The sequence below is a fragment of the Podarcis melisellensis genome (genome assembly GCF_964234715.1).
Source record: "Podarcis melisellensis genome assembly, chromosome: 1".
NCBI lineage: Eukaryota > Metazoa > Chordata > Lepidosauria > Squamata > Lacertidae > Podarcis > Podarcis melisellensis.
The window spans coordinates 34400014-34416078 of record NC_138528.1 but is presented as its reverse complement, the minus strand read 5'-3'; the positions used below and the strand labels follow the sequence as shown (position 1 = coordinate 34416078).

The 16065-nt window shown below is 39.4% G+C and overlaps 1 protein-coding gene across 11 annotated transcripts in view; it reads left to right on the top strand.

The window, feature by feature from the left end:
- The window catches only part of NPAS3 (neuronal PAS domain protein 3), a 636914-nt gene that overhangs the window by 189756 nt on the left and 431093 nt on the right, over positions 1–16065 (top strand). For 8 of the 11 annotated variants that reach the window (XM_081888853.1, XM_081888849.1, XM_081888855.1 and 5 more), the window contains 2 exons: positions 8442–8686; positions 8796–8846. In XM_081888853.1, coding sequence (XP_081744979.1) covers positions 8442–8686; positions 8796–8846 — 296 coding nt within the window. The remainder of the gene's footprint in view (positions 1–8441; positions 8687–8795; positions 8847–16065) is intronic. The other 3 variants (XM_081888852.1, XM_081888857.1, XM_081888851.1) reach the window with 1 other exon arrangement.

Here is a 16065-nt window from a genome sequence, read left to right as displayed (position 1 = left end):
GAAGCAGGACCTGAGCACATCAGCACTCTCCCCATTTGTGTTTCCCAGCAGATGACATTCAAGGGCACATTGCTTCCTACAGGAGAGGTAAAACATAGCCATTGTGGCCATTGATAGCCTTATCCTCCTTATTTGTCTAATCCTCTTTTAAAGCTGTCCCAGTTATTGGCCAGCATTACTTCTTGAGGGAGCGAATCCCATCCCTTAACTACGTGCTTTGTGAAAAAGATCTTCTGAATCTTCCAGCCTTCAGTATCCCCGGATGTCCCTAAGTTCTAGCGTTAATGGGGAGGGAGAAAAGCTATGTCTACTCCTAACCATGTCTATTGCCTTGTGATATTTCATATGAAACTGTGGTTTATAAATATTTAAACTAAATATCCAGAAGTAAGTCCCATTGAATTAAATGGAGCTTAGATCCAGATAAGTAGGGTTAGGATTTCAGCTAAATATAGTGGTGGGAAACTCGGCTTCACAAATTACAGTACAGTGGTATCTTGGTTGTCAAATTTAATCTGTTCCGGGAGTCCATTCGACTCCAGGAACAGTTCGAAAACCAAGGTGCGGTTTCCGATTGGCTGCAGGAGATTCCTGCACTCAAATCAGAAGCCGCATCGAACATTTGACTTCCAGAGTATATTCGAAAACCGGAACAATTACTTCCGGGTTTTCGACGTCCGGGAGCCAAAATGTACGCGTACTAAGGCGTTTGAGAACCAAGGTATGACTGTAGTTGTGTGGTTGCTGCTGAAAACAATTTCTGTGTTGTAGGGGCTCTTACACTGCAGTGTGTAACTGATTTTCTACGTAGATCTATTTGCATGTTCAGACCCAGAAACCTCCCCCCTAAATAAATTCACACATGACTCAAATTTTGGTTTTGGTTTTTGGCAGAATTTACGCCACAACTTTATTGATTACAGAAAGCGATTGGTTGCATAGGCTCTGGTTCGACTAGCTCCCTACCATGCAGATAGCTGTGACCCAGGGTTCCAGCATAGGTCAACCAAGGGTGAACACCTGGATAAGCGGAAAGCCGGGAACGGGCTAACTCCACCATCCAAATGTCCCCCTGGACTCAGGCACGGGCACAACTCCCTCACAGGGGTTGAGCAAACCATCAAGTCCCTGTATTCCTTTAACAGAATAACCTTCACATAGGGATGGTGAGAGCGTTCTCCCATCCCTATCACCTGAACCAGAGCCTATCCGCAACCTTACAAGTTGTCACGATTTGCTACGTGGCAGGCGAAACCCAGATTGCATCAGCCAAGTGGGGAAAATTCCTGCCGTGCCCCTGTCCCAATGACAGAAGACACACGACGGCATAGCAAGGTCAAGCACAAAGCCCTAAAAGTAGTGAGGTAGGCGGGTGTTCCGAATGCACGCACTGAAAGAGGAAGCTCTGGGTCACGTGCACGAATCGTTTAGACTGCGTCCCATTAGCCAGATTGTACCCAGCTTTGAGGGACCTACCAATTGGGTGTTGTGGCTGACCAATTGTACCCACCCACAACACAGGGTGTCGGTTTTCCAGGTCTCACCACAGTACGTGCCCTCTTTAAGGGAGGACCCCATCTCTCACATGGTGAGTCTCTTAAACTGCACCTTGTGGGACCACTGCTGTTGGTACAGAGGCAGAACGAAGGGGACAGACCCATGAGAAGGCCATTACCTGCGTTATGGCATCCTGAAACAGGATATCTAAATGGGGCCCCTACCACAAGGAAGGATGTTCTGGCACTTAGCATGTGGAAACATTTGGCAGAGCACTTTTTTTCCCCATAGAGCCCTGTACCTTTTTATGACAAAGGTACTTTTTTATTCTGACTCTCAGCTGAAAGCTGCAGTGTGTATTTGTTTGTAAACTTCAGTCATGAAAAGAGTCACATAGGAAATTGCTGCTGTTCCACCAAATTAGCTTCTCGGATATCTTTTTAATTAGAGCCCATAACTCAGATTCTTGGTATTTTAGGAAGATGAACAATACAAATTGAAGTACAGATATTTTTCAGTCAGCGCTCGGTTCAAAGGAAGCTTTTATACACAGATGAGGTTGCTAACAAATAGCATGTCATATGATAATGAGACTGTGTTTTCTTCAGTAATTTCACATTTGTAAACCACACTGCTGGGAAAGTAAGTGGAATGTTTATCTACTCTATTTTTACACTGACAAATCTCTGTTAAAGACCAGGGTGCCTAACAGAGACAAAGCAAGTGTGTGTGTGAATATATATATATATATATATAAGAAGTCTAAACTCTAAATCACTTATACAACACCTTCAAATACAATATATTACACTGGTTCAGTATGCTCATTTCCACACGAGTATTCTTTTTAATGGAGAAGACTTCAATTTATGTTTAAGAACAAATAAACTGTAGTACTTTGACAGCCGTTCACACTTAATTCTTTGCGTTAAACCAACAGCATTCTTTTCCACAAACATCCATTGTTAGGACAATGCTCTCAGACAGAATTTATGAGAAATGGAATTATGTTACCAAGGAGATAGCATTTACTATAATGAAGAGTAGATCCTGGAAAATGGCCCCTTTTACAGCAGCTCAGAACAGAGCCACAAAAGCAATTGATTGGTCTTGGCATTTAGTCTTATATCAGCTGTGTCATCCATTGCTTCAGGAGTGAGAACACTAATCTAAAGTGACATTTCTGTTCTGGCGGGCTTTTCTGCCCTGATGAAAGCAATTACTTCATTCTTAAATGATAATTTGCTGGAGTTTCAACCACTTTAATTGATAACTTTTTGTTCTGAGAACTTCAATTGTGAAGTGATTAGCTGATTTTGTAAATAGAAATTTAAGGTGTGAAATGTACAAGTTGCTCTTAAATAAAAGTGCTCCTTACTCGAGGTAGTTCTTCCTAGCTAAATCTACACTTTTGCTATATTTTACTATATTTTAGCTGCCAACTGGATGATTCAAAAGGGGGATGATCCTTGCAGCATTTGGATCTTATATAAACAGCCACTAATATTGATTATGACATGGGCAATAGCAATTTATTTAATTGAAGCATACGTGCATTAATGCAGAGAGATGGTTTATAAACAGAGAAACCTATAGCTAAAATCTCCCAAGGCCATTTCAATCCAGAAATACCTCAAATGATTGCTTGGAATTAAAGCATCGTCTCTGCTCATATAAAATATAGGCTGTAATTAATAGAATCTTTAAAGCTTTGCAAAATCTGATTGTTAAGAGATAAATTACTAAAACATACGTTTTATTTTTCTTTGTATAGCTAAGGCATTTTAAATGGCACCCTGTTCTGTATTTTCTTGCAGAGAGCCAAAAAATGGTCATTTAATGTGTTAAATTGGAAATATAAAGCAAAAATGAAGGTCAAACTGATTTAGCACATCAAACAGTCTTTGTCAGCCAAGCTTAATATATCCTGAGTTTGTGGAACAAATGAAATTTTGCTGCTGTGTTACACTTTGCTTCCAAACAACCATTACAACTGGTTTTATATATTGTGTGAGCATCAGACCATCAAACAGTGCATCTTTACTGACGTGTTGCTGCAGTGATGATCTACAGCAGCAATCTGCCATTTATATAAGGGCAAAATGTGCATCTATATTTAGTTGTGAAATTGGCCTATTATACTCTTGATGTTTACAGAGGCTAACATAAATTAATGATGACAGCTATGAGCAGTGCATTAGTTAAGCAGCAGAGTTCTTACCTTGAACTTGAAGGTTCCAGCTTTAACTTCCAGCATATATGCCAGGCAGTTTTTTCCACACATTAAAGGGAAGCTTCTGAAACCATTACCTTTTCTTGGGCAGGATTAAAGAACTTCGTTTTGTGGCCCATGCCACTCTAGATAATAACAAATAATAGTTTTGTTTACGGATCTGCCTAAATTGTGCCCTGAGAGGAAGCTGATATTTATTGCATTTTTTATTTGGTGGGGGAAGAATTAGGGACCTGAATAATTATTAATGCCAATGGCCAATCTGACCAAATCTGAAGTTTGCCTAGTAACCAGACTGAAAAGTTTGGCAGAGTAATGCAGTTTTCCTGCGGTTTATGTTTTTTTTAAAAAAGGTTTAACCCTCAAGTAAGTATTCGTATGCAGTTCATGTCGGTAGTGGTGAAGGTTCTGCAGCAACTATAGATTCCACTGTTAACTATGACCAGAGATCTGACAAGTATGCAGGTGTTCAAAGGTTTGTGAGTTAAAATGATGAAGGCTTTGATGAATTTTTAATAGTTGAATTTTTAATACAGGTTGGCCTTCTTTCTTTGAGCCTGCATTCCAGATTAATTGATAAATGGTAGAACTGTGCAGTGCTAGATTCTCCTAAGCAAACAAGTATGGAAAATCTATAAAAAAAATCTGACCAGTTGACTTCTCCTTAGATCTTAGTTGTTGCATCTTTAAAGGAGAATTATGAAAGGCTTTTAACCTTACTCTTTTTCAGTGCAGACACTTTTTCTCTTTTTTTTTTTAAAAAACACCACTTTTATGAAACAGAAATATTGCCTGAACAATTGTTTAACTCCTGAGTTCAGATGCCACCTGTATGAGAAGCCTAGAGAGGTTGTTCATTCTCTTTCCTTGGAGTTTATCTAGAGGCTAACAGTGTTAGTTTATTGTCAAAAATTGCAAAGCAACCTAAAGACTAACAAATTTAATGCGAAATACACTTTCGTAGGATAGAGCCCATTTTATTTTATTTGCTGAACCAAAAAGTTGTGGCTATTAACTACCTTAACTGCACACAACCTTTTCTCTCTCAGAGTCAACTGCCATCAGATTATCTTGTTTCAAAATTAAATATTTGCTTGCTTCCAACAGACAGAATGGCTTCAGTTTCATCTCCTTCCATGTTGAATTTGCCCCTAGAGACATAGGTAACCAAGTCAGCAACACCTCCTGCCAAGGAGGAACTAATAGATGACACCTCAGGGCTTCCCCCCCCCCAGCCGGAACTTTCCAGAACTCAATTCCAACACCTCTCAGGTGAGCGCCATTGGCATTCCAAGAGAACAAGCAAAGCCCTCATGGCGAGTTTCGGCACCTCTATTTCTAGAAAAAGGGCAATGCCTGTACTTTAGGGATGTGCCCCCAGAGATAACCCTCCAGCACCTGATCCTTGTTCTGTGATATTTCTTAAACTCGATTTACCTTCAGTTTATCCAAATGTAACATACCCCATCATTACAAGGGGATTAGGACTCATACAACCTCTGAACAGTCAGTGGCCTTTGAAACTGCCAGATACCACCTCAGCCTCTTTTGTCATTCTCATTTGGCAGCTTCTTATGTACAGATCTTCTGGTGGTGACTAGCAGTCCATTTCTTGCTCCATTTCTCCTGTAATTTCAGCAAGATGGCTGTGCTTTTTCAGGCCCAACATTACCACTGGGGAAATTCTACCACTATGATGATAGGAGCAGTTAACATGATAATTATGCTGCCTTAAGTGATATTAGGAAATGTAAAGCAATTGCGACAGTCACAAGTGGTGCGTTCTCTGTCTTTGACTCATTATGATTCCTTCAGAAGATTCCGGTTCTATCAAATAAATATCGGTATTAGGGGTTTCTTTTCGGAAAGTAATGATAGACTAACAAGGCATATATATATATATATATATATATATATATATATATATATATATATATATATATAAATAATTTTAACAATACGGTACTGCAGCAGACTGGCAAATTAATCGGCAGAGAACTCCCCAACCCTGCAGCTCTTTCCTGACATCTGCCTTCATGCAAATGCCTTTTGCATTTCCACTTTTCTTTGCCCAGTCTACATGCTCTTTCTGACCGTGCCTGGGAAGGAGGCAGGAGCCAAGATAGGTAGCCATGATTAGCACTGCAAAAGAAAACACAGCCCTACATTGACTGCTCTTGCAATTCTTGCGTCAAGGTTAGGAGACAAGGAGGGAAGTGGGACTGGCTGCCACCATGTCAGACAGCGCGTAGCCTTCTCTGCTTTTTAATGCTAGCTAATGCAAATGGGCACTAGATTAATGTACAAGCTGTGTCATTCCCACTGGCTTATGCCATTATATCATAGTCTCAACAACCTTTCAGCCCCTAGGGCCTTATTTTATGGTTATAGCCCTCCAAACCAATCACTATTTATTACAACTACAGTGCTGTCACTTCAAAAGACTTTTGGTAAGATGTTTAGAATATGGCAGGGCGACACTTCGCCTTTCAGGAATAGCTGAATGAATTTTTGAATTTTCTCAGAATGGAAGGAGCAGTACCAAACAAAATATTAGATGGCGTATTAAAAAGGCAATGTTAGCACAATATGAATATAAATATAATATTTTATAATGGCATCTATTTGCTGTGTTTTCAACAAAAATGTTTGACTTCCTGGAAAAATAAAGCTGACTTGAGACTGGTTTATTATTGTCCTAAGAAAACTGCAACAAGTTAGCAAGACACACAAGCTTGGATCCAGACTTAGTCAACCTGAGAGTAGGCACATTAAAATCAATGGGATGAGGTTTTCTATATGGGCACTTTCCCAGGAGTAATCTCTATTGAACTCAGTGGATCTTATTTCTGAGCATAGGGTAACACTGTAACAGCCTAATTATGGCAGTAAACAGTAGTGCAGTGCACACAAATGTTCCTTTCATTGGGCTCAGTTGAGCCATCTTCTCTCTGGCTCCAAGGAAAAGTAATTTGTGAGTTAGTAGCCTATGGAGAACAGGGACTGTTGAATGGATATACACTGCTGTCATAGTAAATAATATAGCAATGCACATGTTGCCAAGAAGGGGGAAAGACTGGAGAAGGCTGCAAGGGTCCCATGTCAGTTCCCTCTCGTTAATGCATGGACTGCACCCTATATTTGCATACTGAAGCATGATTTTTGACTTTGCATTGTGGAAGGTGAAATTCAAGAACTTCACACTTTGTCCTACATATTGTTAATTTGATAAATTGTTACTGCAGTGGAACAGATACCTTTAATGTCATAATTAAAAGGACATAACTGAGTGAATGTGAAGGGGGACTGTGTATGCTGTATTGTGGTCAGGTTTTTTAGGATGAGTATAGCTGTGGTTGAAATTGTGGGAGGAACTGAAGGATACCATATTTGTAAGTTTGTTAGAGTAGTGAGAGAGGGAGTGTTTTGAAGTGACAATGACAGTTTTTAAAATATTTTTTTGGTGTAGAGCCAAATTATTGGGTTGGACTCCTCCTTCTGACAAAAAGACTCCTTCTGTCCAAAAAAGTGAAGCCTATTCAGTCGAGAAAGAGACTTTGGATAAAACTCCCTATGATAGGAACATATGAACGAGCCTTGTGCAGAAACTTGTACAGAGTTGGACAATTGGTCCACCTAGCTCACGGTTGTCCAGACAAGAATGGGAAAACATACTTCAAACTAAGAGCCACATTCCCTCATGGGCAAGCTTCTGAGGTTCCACAAGCCCGTGGTGGGTGGGACCAAAGGCAAAAGTGAGTGGAGTAACTGATATGACTTTTTAAACCTTGTACAGTCAGCTACATATCAGTGGCATACCCTCATACCTCTCCACCCATCCAAGCAAGCAAGCAAGCAAGAGGCATTATTCTACCTCAAGGAAACATTCCAGCCAGGGAAAACCACTTGGGTAGGGCATGGATCAGGGCTGGTAAGAGGCAAGGTTAGGGATGCAGTCTTGAGGACTGGATAGAAAGGTTCCCCACCTTTGTTCAATACAATCAGTTCTATACAATCAGTAGATCTCCAAAGCTTCACGTAAGGGTCTTTTTCTAATTCTAACTGGAGATGCCAGAGACTGAACCCGAGACCTTTTCCAAGCATCTGTTTTGTCACTGAGCTGTGGATTCTCTTATTGTTTTTGGAGAAAGTGTGGCGTAACACAAGGAATTGTATTCTGTGAGCTAGTGGAGTTGAGAAGGACCAGCTGCTACTCACCATACTGTATAACGGATGGTAACTCATGAGACTGAGTTTGCTAAGCAAACTTTGCGGCAAGTATTAGGGAAGTGAGGACTATGGTGCTGTTTGCAGAGCTATTGCTAAAATTGAAAGACAGTTAATAGTAATTAATGGATAGCATTATGCTTTATGCCAAACACACAGTCCCTCTGTACTGAAATATTTCCATCTGTCCTTTTATGGTACCATATTCTCAGTTTTATCGTTTGACATTTGGACAAAACATCTGTAGCAGAGTGGGATTTTATTTATTTTTTTTTAAAAAAGACCTTGTGTATTATGACAAGTTACTTGTCGGTCATCTCTAGAAAGAGTACACACTCAATCGGGTTCAAAGAGGAAACTATAATTCAGTATTTTTCTCAAGCTTATATGTGCAAGAATTTCATGTCTGTATTTGGAAAATGTTTACATTAGAACTTTGACAGAACACAATATTGATGAATGCCCTACCCTATTCTTGTTTCAGTTTACAAGCCTTGAGAAAGGAAAAATCCCGAGATGCAGCTCGTTCTCGCCGGGGGAAGGAAAATTTTGAGTTCTATGAGCTGGCCAAATTGTTGCCACTCCCTGCAGCCATTACCAGCCAGCTTGACAAGGCATCCATCATCCGACTAACAATTAGCTATTTGAAGATGAGGGACTTTGCTAATCAGGGGGATCCGCCGTGGAACTTGCGAATGGAAGGACCACCACCCAACACATCAGTGAAAGGTATGAAGTTGGATGATCATAGTGTATGGAATGTGGCAGCCAGTACTAATTTCTAAATTGAAATGTTTACCATCCTTTCTTTTTTCCCTGCATATCAAATCCTTTAAAGGGATACAAATGTGGAAATCTGAGGTCTGCATGAGAAAGACACCATGTGAAGGTGAAATAAACCTCTTATTCTATTTATATTTTATTTTAAAACAGACATCTCAGCACAGCTATTGTACTGAGAAAATGAATTTTAAGTATGTATTTTTTACAGTTCAACCCAGAGTTAAATGCCTCTGAATCCACTGAAATCTGTGATCTTAAGCACACTTAATTCTGTGTTGGACTGTAGTCATGAAGTGCAATCCCTATGCATGTTTCTTTGGAAGTAAGCTCCACTGTGTTCAGAAGGGATTTCTCATAAGTAAGTTTCCATAGGATTTCAGCCCTACAATTTTCACACTTCTGACTGAAAAGAATGCCGCTGTATGTCACTGTGAAAGAGGAAAGTCTGTTAGTTTGTTGGATCCTGTGTACAGAGATAACAATTATAATGATCTTAAACTATTTATTATTTCATAACTCAAGAAATATGAAAGCAGTTTCTCAAAAATGGGCCTGAAATTATAAGGAATTAAATCATTCAATTGAGCATAAATGCAAACCAGATATTAAAAAGGACCCAAAATTGGGTACAAACACTTCTATTTATACATTATGTCACCAAAGTTAAGTGACTAGAAGCCAAAGTAGAGTTCAGGTATTAGGTTATTGTTTATGTTTTACTGTGTGTTATGAACTTGTGTGAACCTAAAATGTACTTATAGCTTCTTATCTATAAGTAAAGTCCACATTTTTAACAGATCGTGAGTTATATATAAAATGTGTGAAAGCCTCCCCTCCTCATGTTCATAGCCCATTACTTTAGTGCATTGATTCGAATCCGGGCTCTTGAGTGACAAGGATTTTTTGTAACTTACTCCACGTGCATGACATTACCACACTCTACATCACAAGCAGCATATCAAATTCAGGAAAGAGTTTATTGTGGTGGAGGTGAAAGGGGTCAGAAGCTGGGAAGTTTTAAGTGCTCAGGCATATTTCTGTTCCTCTCCTTTGGGTGATGGTGAGCGTGAAATTTAAAAAAGAATAGGATGACTCATCTTTGAAAGCTTTCTTAAATAATCCCTGTTGTTAGTAAATACAACAGGATTCTGTCCAGTTTTTTTTTATTTAGTCACTCATTTTTTTATGCATAATTCTGTTTATGAAGCATAAACTGTGCTATGCTGTTTAACCCTACCCTGTGTGCAATAAATAGTGTTTTTTACACAACGGATAAGAGTGTAAATTTATTTCTGTTTGTTTTTTTAATCAGCACTGGACAGCCGTCTTCAGAGTAAAAACTATTTCTAACTACAGTGGTAGCTGTGCAGTACAGAACAGTCTCATTTGGACATAATACTGCTCTTGTTTTCCTCACCTCCTTTGGCGTAGCCATGAGGAGATCAGATAAGGTTGCCATACGTCTGGAATTTCCTGGACATATCCAGAATACTGCAGCCGCAAGCAGCTAAATGTTTGCAAAAAGAAACCTTCCTGTCCAGATTTTCAATTTTTGAAATATGGCAACCCTAGATCAGAAGCATTTGCTTCCATTTTCAGTTACGGTAACAAGTTTGTTATTATGTCCAAACTGGGAACTGTGATTATTTTAAACTGTGATTTATCCAGCCAAGTCACTATCTCTGGCTTGCTTTGACATTCCATAGTTAAAACTAACCACAGTTTGTCTCAGCTTGTGCATCACATCACAAGCTGGTTTGTTGAAAACAGAAGCAAATGTTTCCAATCGCCTCATGGAGAGGACGAGAGGGAAGGGAGAAATGCAGGAGTCTGAGACTTACTCACATAACACTAAACAGTATTCCAACTGTTCCAAAGTATTCCAACAAAAAGAAAATTTTATTTATTTTATTTTTTTTATAATATTTTTATTGGTTTTTACACATATTAAAGACAATACAAAACAAAACACAAACATCAAAGACATACAACAAAAATTTGACTTCCCCATGCCTTCCCTTCGCCACATCCTTATTTTGCCATTTTTTTCGAGCAACTCATCAGTCAGTATTTAATCAAGTCCCTTTTAAGTTTTCTTAAAGTTTAAGATTTACAGCTGTGATTCTTTGTTTCTTACCCCTTGACATCTTATCAGTCCGCAATTTTACAATAATTTTTTAAATATATTTTAAATTTCCCCCAGTCCTCTTCCACTGTCTCTTTCCTCTGGTCACGGATTCTGCCGGTCATCTCTGCCAGTCCCATATATTCCATCACCTTCGACTGCCATTCTTCTAGAGTAGGTAGTTCTTGCATCTTCCAATACTTTGCCAACAGGATTCTTGCTGCTGTGGTTGCATACATAAAAAATGTCTTATCCTTCTTTGGTACCAATTGGCCGACCATGCCCAAGAGAAAAGCCTCCGGTTTCTTTACAAATGTCCACTTAAGGACTTTCTTAATTTCATTATAGATCATTTCCCAGTAGGCCTTAATCTTTGGGCAGGTCCACCAAAGATGGTAAAAGGTACCTTCAGCCTCATTACATTTCCAACATTTGTTATTGGGCAAATGGTAAATCTTTGCAAGTTTGACTGGGGTCATGTACCACCTATAGATCATTTTCATTATATTCTCTTTCAAGGCATTACATGCCGTAAATTTAACACCGGTGGTCCATAACTGTTCCCAGTCGTCAAACATAATGTCATGACCAATATCCTGTGCCCATTTAATCATGGCTGATTTCACTGTTTCATCCTGTGTATTCCATTTCAGCAGCAAATTATACATTTTAGATAAATTTTTAGTATTGGATTCTAACAATTCTGTTTCTAACTTTGACCTCTCCTTCTGAAAACCAAGTTTCCTGTCCTGCTTAAACATCTCATTTATCTGACGGTAATGTAACCAGTCTCGAACTTTATGCTTTAGCTTCTCAAAGCTTTGTAACTTCAGTCTTTCACCATCATATTCTAAAATTTCACAATACTTAGGCCAGTTAGAGTCCATATTGATTTTTTTCACTGCTTTCGCTTCCATTGGTGACAACCACCTAGGGGTTTTACTTTCCAATAAATCCTTATATCTATTCCAAACATTGTACAATGCTTTCCTGACAATATGGTTCTTAAAGCTTTTATACACTTTTACCTTGTCATACCACAGATATGCATGCCAACCGAAACTATTGTCATATCCTTCCAGATCAAGAATGTCTGTGTCTTCAAGAAGTAGCCATTGCTTCAACCAGCAAAAAGCTGCTGATTCATAATAAAGTCTTAGGTCTGGCAGGGCAAAGCCCCCTCTATCTTTTGCATCAGTTAAGATCTTAAATTTTATTCTGGGCTTTTTGCCCTGCCAGACAAATTTAGATATGTCTTTCTGCCACCTCTTGAAACAGTCCATCTTGTCTAGAATCTGCAGCGTCTGAAATAAAAACAACATTCTTGGCAATACATTCATCTTGATAACAGCAATTCGGCCTAACAAGGAAAGTTTCAGCCTAGACCATATGTCTAGATCTTTCTTAACTTCTGTCCAACATTTTTCATAGTTATCTTTAAATAGATTCACATTTTTTGATGTCAAATTCACCCCCAGGTACTTAACCTTTTTTTCTATTTCCAACCCAGTTTCACTTTGAAACCTATCTTTCTCCTCTTTTGTTAGATTTTTTTCCAGCACCTTTGTTTTCTGTTTGTTCAATTTAAATCCTGCGACCTGGCCGAATATCTCCATTAATTCTAAAACTCTTTAGAGTTTCAAAAAGAAAATTTTATTTGAACCTGAAAGAAGGAATGCAGAAGATGATGTAGCATTTAATATTCTTACCTAGGAACTAGAAATCGTAACATTTATGTGGATTGGCAACTGTATGTTTCAGTTGATTCTATGTTGCGTGTCGAGGTCCCCAGGTCCACCCCAATAACTCACACATCACACAGAAATTTTTGTTTAAGATTTTTGGCATAATTTTGGCCACAACTTTATTAAAATACAAATTTGTGAGTGGTTGCTTAGGCATTGGTTTTGACTATCTGCCCCCACCATGGGGGACAGACTGACATTCCGCACGATGCGAAAGTCAGAATGGGGGTATACACTTGGGGGTTACGCGGAGCAGGGAACCTGCCCTCACCCCAAATGCAACCAGGCATTGGTTGCGACTATCTGCCCCCACCATGGGGGACAGACTGACATTCCGCACAATGCGAAAGTCAGAATGGGGGAATACACCTGGGGGTTACGCGGAGCAGGGAACCTGCCCTCACCCCAAATGCAACCAGGAGCTCATTGCTATGGCCCAAGCCCCCTTGACAGAGTGGACAAGCAATAGTTAGCCCCCAGTTCCTTTAACGGAATCCCTTGCAGCAGCAGCATTAGAGGGGCAGGCACAGCCAATCCATGCCCCTCAACCAACCAAACCATAAACCAATGCCTAACCGCGAACCTTACAAGTTGTGACGATTTGCTACGCAGTAGGCAAAAAACCAAATGGCCCCAGCCAATCAGCCAGATGGACAAATTCCTACCAGGCCCCCGCTCCAAAGCAGACGACCCCATGACAGGCATACCAAGGTCAAAGCGAACAACCCTATTCTAGGGAGGGAGGGACGGGCAATCCACTGCACGGGCGAAAAGAGGAAGCCCTAGCCTCGTGCAAGGAGTTTTACTATTTCTGGCTGTCAATCAATAAATGGCAACATTAACTTCTTCCCAACAAGGGAAGCCCCAATCGCATCAGTGGCCAACAATCAATTAGCCCGCCCACCAACTTTGGAGTGCCCTGGCAGCCCCCACCGCAACACGTGCTCTCCATGAAGGAGAACACGCTTTCTAATAATGGTGATGTTCTATATACTGTTGTGAATATCAGGCCTAGAGCAGAGTAATTGCACCCACTTCCTGGATGTCAAAAGCTAGGTTGGTTCTAAAACAAGCCGATGGTTCTCAAGCCATCCGAGTTCTCCGTTTGACAGTCTGATAAATATTTTTACATTCATATAAAGAGCATGTACTTGGATTTACGTAATCTGCAGCACCTGTGTACTTGAGTTTTGAATTCGGGGCAAAGCTAGAATAATCTCCGTTGATGTTGCAGGGCCAAATAAGTTTTGCAATTGGTTTCAAGAGGGATATGTTCAAAAAGGATACGATGTATTTCACTTTTTATTCAGCTGAATAAATTGTGCTCCCATTGTAGTCCCGAAAGATATTTTATCTCCTCTTTTTAGGCTTTAACAGCTGACATAATTAAATATAGGTTAGTAGAATGATTGCTCATAACAGAAGTGGTTTATAAAGGAAAGACAGGACTCCCAAACCTATGTTTATCTCATATTAAGGAAGAGAAATTGGATATTTGGAAAGGACAGGCAATAGCAAACAGGGAAGGGCTGCTTAATCTGTCTTCACAACCCTTCTGGATGTTTTAAGCTAATTTTTAACCCAAATGAAACTCTGAAACCAAAAGTGAGCCTAACTGAAGGGGAAAGGCCTGTGGACGTTTTCCAGGGTAGAGAGGGGAGAAAATCAGGTGGTGGTGGAGCACAGCATTCTCCTGTAAGTGCCTTGTATTCCTGTTGCTTTTGTGTATGGGCTTGGGAGCACACTTTTGCTGAGATACCCTCCCAGTTTGTGACCTGTATTATAGCCTCTTTAACTTGCTTCAGTAATCTGAAACTATGTTTGCAAACCCTTTAGCACTGTGGAGCGCCTGTTACTTCTGCTCTCTGCTTCTGGTAATCTGGATTGGATGGGCTGAACAGTCCAGTCTAATAGCCTTTCGGTCCCTTCCAGCTGTATGATTAGCAAAGAGATTGCCTCTCCACCTTAAATTACTCTTTCCTTTGAAAAACACTCTGTGTGGGATTTCTGTTTCAAGTGGTGTGGTTCTGTGGGAGTTAAATAGGCATTTGGAGCAAGAATATTGATAGCCAGAAAATGGACAGGAGCAAAAGTACATTTGAATGTACAAAAATGGTTTAATGTAATTTGGGATATATCACTTTCTGAAAAATTGACACCAATGGTTAAATGACAAAAAAAAAACCCTAAGAGACTTTCATGGTCTAAGAGACTGGTGGTTGTTTATCCAGCACACAAAGACTGCAGGACAAAGTACTGACCACATTCTACAATATATAGTTGTGTTAGCATCTTCCTTTATATTGACCTTAGCAACTTTGATTTCAAGAAGCACTGTGAAAACAGAGATATATTGTTAAAAAAACAAATAGGAGTGGGAGGGAAGTTTAATGGCAATATAAACAGAGAAATGCGTAAACTGAGAAGTAATTATGGATGATTGTCAGAGAAGCCGAAGGAAGTCTAAAAAGAATCAAATTTGTGAAAATTTGTGAAAATTTGGCATAATTGTATTTTTGTTGTTGGAAAACAATAAAAATTATTTATAAAAAAAAAGACATTAGCAACTTTGGGACTCCCTCCCCTTCTGTGGTTACACGAACCTTGCTATTGTTATTTAGATCTGAACTATGCTTTCAGGTTGTGCAAAAGAGGGTGGGACGGTGGGATGTTCAATTTGTAATTTTTCTATTTTCAGTATATAACTTTTTTTTTTGCAAGTATAAATCTCAATAAAATTAAAACAAAACAAAAACCCTTTTCCTTGTAATTGGAAGGTTTATAAAACCAGTTTGTAGAAGGTTCTTGAAATAATATAAAACAAACACGATTGCATTATTCTGGTAAATGACGTTAGGTTTTATGTGAGAATCTGCTACATGTGGGATCAGCTCATCAGTCCCAAAGTTTCCTTTCTTCACTAGTTTTATTTGAATATAAACCCGTTACATATTACGGACATCTTTTTGACATTATACCAAACATATAAGGTATCAAAATACATTAATTCTCATGTAGCATGGTATTCTATTTCTATTTTGAATGGATAAATAATTCCACAAATATCCTGCAGCAATATAGCAATATGGCTCCTAAAACTACAATAAAAACACTGGCCTTTGGCTTGGAATCAGCCTGATCCCCTCCCCCTCTTTCCTTTTCCTTCTGTGATGAACCCCTATTTGGGGGCTTCCCTGGCTTTTTTCTGGTCCATGTAGGACCAGTCTGGATAGTTGGCCTTGGTGAAGATTTGACATTTTCTCCCCCCAAACAGTTTTGATCTGGGCTTCCACTGAAATGAGGCTGCATTTTAAGTTGTATTTTAATCCTGTTTTTAAATTGTATTTTAGTCAGTTGTTTTTATACCTGATGTTATGAGCCCGGTCTTGGCCGGGGAGGGTGGGGTATAAATAAAATTATTATTATTGCTATTATTATTGCTATTATTCTCAGTA